This window comes from Podarcis raffonei, chromosome 6 (genome assembly GCF_027172205.1).
Source record: "Podarcis raffonei isolate rPodRaf1 chromosome 6, rPodRaf1.pri, whole genome shotgun sequence".
NCBI classification, from domain to species: domain Eukaryota; kingdom Metazoa; phylum Chordata; class Lepidosauria; order Squamata; family Lacertidae; genus Podarcis; species Podarcis raffonei.
The window spans coordinates 99,603,365-99,609,364 of record NC_070607.1 but is presented as its reverse complement, the minus strand read 5'-3'; the positions used below and the strand labels follow the sequence as shown (position 1 = coordinate 99,609,364).

General features: G+C 51.8%; 1 protein-coding gene across 1 annotated transcript in view; it reads right to left on the bottom strand.

Moving 5' to 3' along the window:
* Window positions 1–401: 401 nt before the first annotated feature.
* Window positions 402–6,000, bottom strand: part of CD40 (CD40 molecule) — a 30,667-nt gene continuing 25,068 nt past the window's right edge. Inside the window, exon 10 of the mRNA XM_053391739.1 lies at window positions 402–829. Within this exon, the coding sequence (XP_053247714.1) occupies window positions 402–829 (428 nt within the window). The remainder of the gene's footprint in view (window positions 830–6,000) is intronic.

Genomic DNA, 6,000 nt, shown 5'->3' with positions numbered 1-6,000 from the left:
TATGGAACAACAACAACAACAACAACAACAACAACAGCAACAACAACAACAACAACAACAACAACAACAACAACAACAACAACAACACATTTCTGTGCGTCTGTGTGCCTGTGTGTGTGTGTGCATCTGTGCGCACAGCGAGGCTTGTGTGCAGCTGGGAATCCCGGCGTCGGGGCTGCTTTGCCATCTTGATCCCCCTTGCCTGCCTGCCTGCCTGCCTGCCTGGCTGCTTCGCTCCCTCCTCGAGGCCCGGATTAGAGGCGGCTGTAATTTGCTGATGACAAATATCCCCAGCAGTAAATATTTCTCCCCCACCTCCGCCTTCCTCCAGGCAGATAAGGTGGCAATTCAGTTAGTAACTCTTCAGCGGCCCTAAAAGTCTTTTGTGTCCCGGCAATTATTTACAGATAAACAGAAGAAAGCCAATAAGCAAAGAATGAGCCGCGGCGCCTGCACATGCTATAACTTATGATGCCGGCGATGCTATCGCCTCCGCCGTGAGCAGCAGCCGGGGACTCGCGGCAGCCCCGGCCAACAATGGAGCTTTTGTCCCGGCGCAAAGCTGCGAAGGCGGCGGGCTCAGCGGCTGCTGCTGCTGGCGATGCCAGGCGAGGCTGCAGCATCCAGGCGCCTGCAGAGAAAGCCCCTCCTTCCCCCGGCTTGGCAGGCAGGCTCACCGCTGCCGCTTCCAACCTGGGCACCGCTTCCCTGGCTCCCGGCACGGTGCCCGACCCGCTGGGCTTTCCCCTCGCGGGAATGGTGGGCCGCTCCTCTTCTGAAACATCCTGCTCCAAGTGCGCCAGCAGAGCTCGTGGGGAGCCAATGAATCCTGCAACCCGGAGAATCGCAGAATTGCAAGGGACCCCCAAGGGCCATCTAGTCCAGCCCCTCAGAAGTGCAGGAATTGCAGTTAAAGAAAACATCTGACCTCTGCTTAAAAACCTCCAGCAAAGGAGAGGTTTCAAGCGTTATAAGAATTCTGAGGCGCCATTTTAAAAATTCCACATTCATTAAGTGCGCAAGGTAATTGCACATTAGTGCATAAAGCACATGTCTGAAGTAGTACAGAGAGCAATGCAGCAGCCGTGTGGAGCCCCCCCCCTCAACCTCCAGACCCCCTCAAGTCATGCAGCAGCAGGGAGACCAGGACGGAGCACCTCTCTGCAAAACTGGTCTGGCAAGTATCTGTCAAAATTGCCCAGCAGTCCTCTCAAAAGGGTTTATTCTCTATGAGCGAAGACAGGTCTTTGACAATGGATTCTGGAGTCAAGGTATTCACCATTTCAAAAAGATGCCTCAGACAGGCCAGGAAGAGCCATTATCAGGTATTGTCAGGCGTCTTGATTGACAGACTTGTAAATACACGGGAGAAACATGAACTCTGAGCATAATCTGATTTGGGATGTACATGTGGCTTTTTTTGGTGTGGTTTTTCTGCAACAGGGGCAGGCACTATCTGAGGGTTCTAAAATGGTCACACGCTTTTGTTCTGGGCTCCCTCCCTCACCTCCTTGCATAGCGGAGGAGTTTAATTATCCCCAACTCCTTCAACTGTTCCTCACAAAGCTTGGTTTCCACACTGTTAGAATCATAGTTGGAAGGAACCCAAAGGTCATCTAGTCCAGCCCCCTGCAATGCAGGAATCTCAGCTCATGCATCCATGACAGATGACCATCCAACCTCTGTTTAGAAGCCTCCAAGGAAGGAGAGTTCACCACCTCCCGAGGGAGACCATTCCACTGCCAAACAGCTCTTACTGTCAGAAAGTTCTTCCTGATGTTTAGCTCGAATCTCCTTTCTTGTAACTTGAAGCCAAGGGTCTGAGTCCTACAAGCATGCTCCCACTTCCACGTGACAGCCCTTGAGATATTTGAAGATGGCTCTCACATCTCCTCTCAGTCTCCTCTAGGCTAAACATATCCAGATCCTTCAACTGTTCCTCATCAGGCTTGGTTTCCAGACCTCTGCTCATCTTGGTTGCCCTCCTCTGCACACCTTCCAGCTTGTCAACATTCTTCTTAGATTCTCCCTTCCCTTCCTCCCTCACCGGCTCCTTCTCCAGCCCTCCATCGCCCCACCTGCCGGCAATCCCCTCCTTAACCCAGAGTAGAGGACAACAATAAACAAAGCGAAACAGAATCAAAAGCAAAGCAAATAAGAAGAAAAAGTAACAGAAAAATAGGAAGGGAATAAAGAAAGAAAGAAAGAAAGAAAGAAAGAAAGGCAGATGAATAAAAATAAATAAATAAAAAGGACTTCTGATTCTCCATCTGTCAGTTGTATATAGAAGAGTTATTCAAAGTATTTGAAATGTTCACTCCAGGCTGGTGTCCATGTTTTCCCAGTCTTTAGTCTGGAATTCATTTATTTTTCCTTCCACACAAAAAGTCAAAAAGAGGTTATCCAATTGCTATTATAGATAAAAGTCAACAATAGTCTTCCTCCCCTCCAACAATACTGAGAAACAATAAATCCTTGACCTTTATTCCCTGGAATCTTTTTGCTGTGGTCATATATTGAGACAATGATCTGTGGTTATTGTTTAATCGTTAATTCACATCCCGATTAATTCCAGTTCCAGTTCCTGTTGGTCATGCTTTTCCATTCTGTATCTATCTATCTATCTATCTATCTATCTATCTATCTATCATCTATCTATCTATCTATCTATCATCTGTCTGTCTGTCTGTCTGTCTGTCTGTCTGTCTATCTATCTATCTATCTATCTATCTATCTGTCTATCTATATTTTTTAATGGCTTCTGTTTCCTCTTCCTCCTGGGATCTGGAGCCATCATGAATGAAGGTGTGTTTGTGTTTCTGCACGAAGTGTGTGTGTGTGTGTGGATGGAGGGGCTGGGCTGACTTTGGCTGCAGAAAGGGCCTGGGATGGGGGGGGGGTTGTTTTGCCAGACTTGGGCAAGGGGAATACAAAGTTTTGAGTGGCAAAAGATCTACTTTTTTAAAAGCAACAACCATAAAAGGTATCCCGGCACAGGTGCGGGGGGGGGGCAGAGTTCCCACCCCCTCCCAAGCATCCCTGTCCTGGAGGACCCAGGAAGAGGCCAAGAGGCTGATTTTCATTGTGCTGGATAATTGCTCTGCCCCCCCCGCCCCCCTTTCCCCTCCAGGCAGCTCAGCTTCTTTTCTTGTTTACCGTAATTACATTCAGAGTTGCATTGTGAGTAATTGCTTTGTGCGGTTAATGGGAGGGAAGGCGATGTGAACAGCTCTCCATGGGGGGATTATCGGGCAGGGAAGTGGGGTGGGGGGCTCCCATCTCTTTGGAGACTGTGCTTAACTGCCCCTGAAAAAAAATATTCTCTTTGCACATCCTAGGGAGAAAGGATGGCTCCGTGGCAGGAGGTGTCCTGACCTGGGTTCAGTCCCAGAAGGCGGGGAAGGGAGGGACCAGGGGAGACCCCCTCCTGCAGCTTCTAAGGTGCCACAAATAAAATCCTTATGTGCACAAGGTAAACATTCATTGGTGCATGAAGCTCGGAGTCTCAAGTCGCACAGAGGCGGCAGGAAACTCCTGAGAGGTTGCCAAGTATCTGTTGAATGGCCAAGCTGATCTGGCCCTTGAGAATGGATTCTGATGTGGGTGGCACTAGGGCTTGCCGATCAGAAGGTCAGTGGTTAAAATCCCTGTGACGGGGTGAGCTCCCGTTGCTCGGTCCCTGCTCCTGCCAACCTAGCAGTTCGAAAGCACATCAAAGCGCAAGTAGTTAAATAGGTACCGCTCCGGCGGGAAGGTAAACGGCGTTTCCGTGCGCTGCTCTGGTTCACCAGAAGTGGCTTAGTCATGCTGGCCACATGACCTGGAAGCTGTCTGTGGACAAAGGCCGGCTCCCTCTGCCTATAGAGTGAGATGAGCGCTGCAACCCTAGAGTCGGCCACGACTGGACCTAATGGTCAGGGGTCCCTTTACCTTTACGCCTCAGGAAGGGCCCTTATCAGTTATTGACAGGCAACTTGATCAGAGGTGGACTTAGGGAAGAGAGACCACGGCCTCAAACCCCGCAAAGCCTTTGTTGCCAGTCAGTGCAAGCAATATTGAGCTCAATGGACTGGTGGTCTGTCTTGGTCTAAGCTCCACCTCTCCCTAGGAGGGCTGGGAAGGTAGAGACCCCCCAAGGCAGATAGGGTGAGACCCCTGCCAGGAGCTGCTCCTTCTGCCCCTCCCCCCAGGTCCCATCCCCACCTGCTTCTCAGCCCCCCACCCCACGCTGAGCCCCCTTTGGCAGCATCCGCCAGAGTCGGCTGGGGAGGTGAGGAAAAGGTGGAGGAGCAGCGGCGGCAGCAGCAAAGCTGGGGATGAGCCGTAATTTTTCATCACTTCCTAATAACAGCTGGACAGAAGTAAGTGACTGGTCCGGTTCTCTCCCTCCGCAAAGATTTATCCAATCACTTTATCCGGTAATTGGTATTCCGGGGAGCAGAGGAGCCTCCGTGCCGCAATCCCCCCTCTATTTGTTTTCTGCCTGCCTTCCCCCTTTCTCGGAATGAGTAATTCTGTCCCTCACAATCCCATTTAAACAGAACATTTGCCGAGTGAATAATTAGTTACATTCAATTAGGTCTGGGCGCTCTCCTGCCTCACTCCGGGGCCAGGCCTGCCTAATGAGATGCCGCTCGCCTGACGTGACGGAGCCAGCGGCCGACAGAGCCCTGGCCTGGCCCCAAGCGCTGACCCCCCCCAGCTGGACAGGCAGGGCCTTGGCTGGTCAAGGAGTGGCCCCTGCTCTCCAGCGGGACTGAGCTGCCCTCGCTCCCAGGGCAGGCAATCCTTTACCAACCTCTATCCTGCCCCACCCCGATGCAAATTAATCTTTTGTTCTGAATTAAAAGGCTCCAAGCGCTGCAAGTTTCCTCCCAGGGGAGCCTCTCCCCCCCTCAGATCCTGTCCACGGCCCCTTGCTGAACCTTCCCAGCTCTTTGAGGTGAGGCGGCCAGAACGGCACTCGGTATTCCAGATGCGGCTGCTCCATAGATCTGCACAACGCCATTCTATCGGCAGTTTTATTTTCATTTCCTAATGATCCCTAGCATGCAGAAATCACAGCTAAGGACATCCCTGACAGATGGCCAGCCAACCTCCCTTTTTAAAAAAGCACCGCCTTCTGGGGTCAAAGAACCATGGAAATGTCAAAGGGCCCTCTAAGGGCCCTCTAGTCTAACCCTCTGCCATGCAGGTAGCACAGCTCCAGCATCCCTGACAGGTGGCCGTCCAGCTTCTCTTTAACAGCCCCTGGAGGAGGAGAGGCCATCCCATCCCTTGGACTCTTGGCTTCTCTTGGGGAGTATTGTTCTTCTGAGCGGCTCCGAGAACCACAGTGGGAGAGTGGGAAGGGACCCCAATGGTCATCTAGCCCAACCCCTGCAATGCTGGTATTTTGGCTGACAATGGAGAGAGTCCAGCCCCATCTCCGTCCCACTGTGGAACAGCTTTCCTTGGAAGAAAAGTCAGGGGTCCCTCTATCTCCTGGATCCTTTGGGTGGCCCTTTTCTGAACCCTTCTTCCCTGCTCTCTGAGGCAGCCAGAGCTCTGAGCCCAGCGCATCCCAGATGCACCATAGATCTGCATGGCGGCATCACGATACGGGCAGTTTTGTTTCCTTTCCTAATGATCCCTAGCATGGAATCACAGCTGCTGCAAATGGGTTGATTTTTCATTTTGCTCTTCTCCAGAATCGGTTTCTGGTCAGTCCCTGCCAGTTCAGACCTCTCAGTGGGTTTGTGAAGCGAGAGCTCTCTTTTCCTTTTGCCCCAAGGGGACATCGCTTCACGCTGGCTAACACCAAATCGCTTTTGCTAATTCCAGGGCCCGACAGGGAGCACCAGGCCGCTGGGCCACCAACTCTGGGTTAGCAAGACGTCTGCCAGTGTGACTTAAAGACTGGCAACATCAGCCCTGCTGTGTGGGAATCCCTTGCGGACAAGAGGCAGCCAGGTCTTGCATCCGCAGCAGTGACCAGAGGAGGAGTGACTGCTGGGAGGA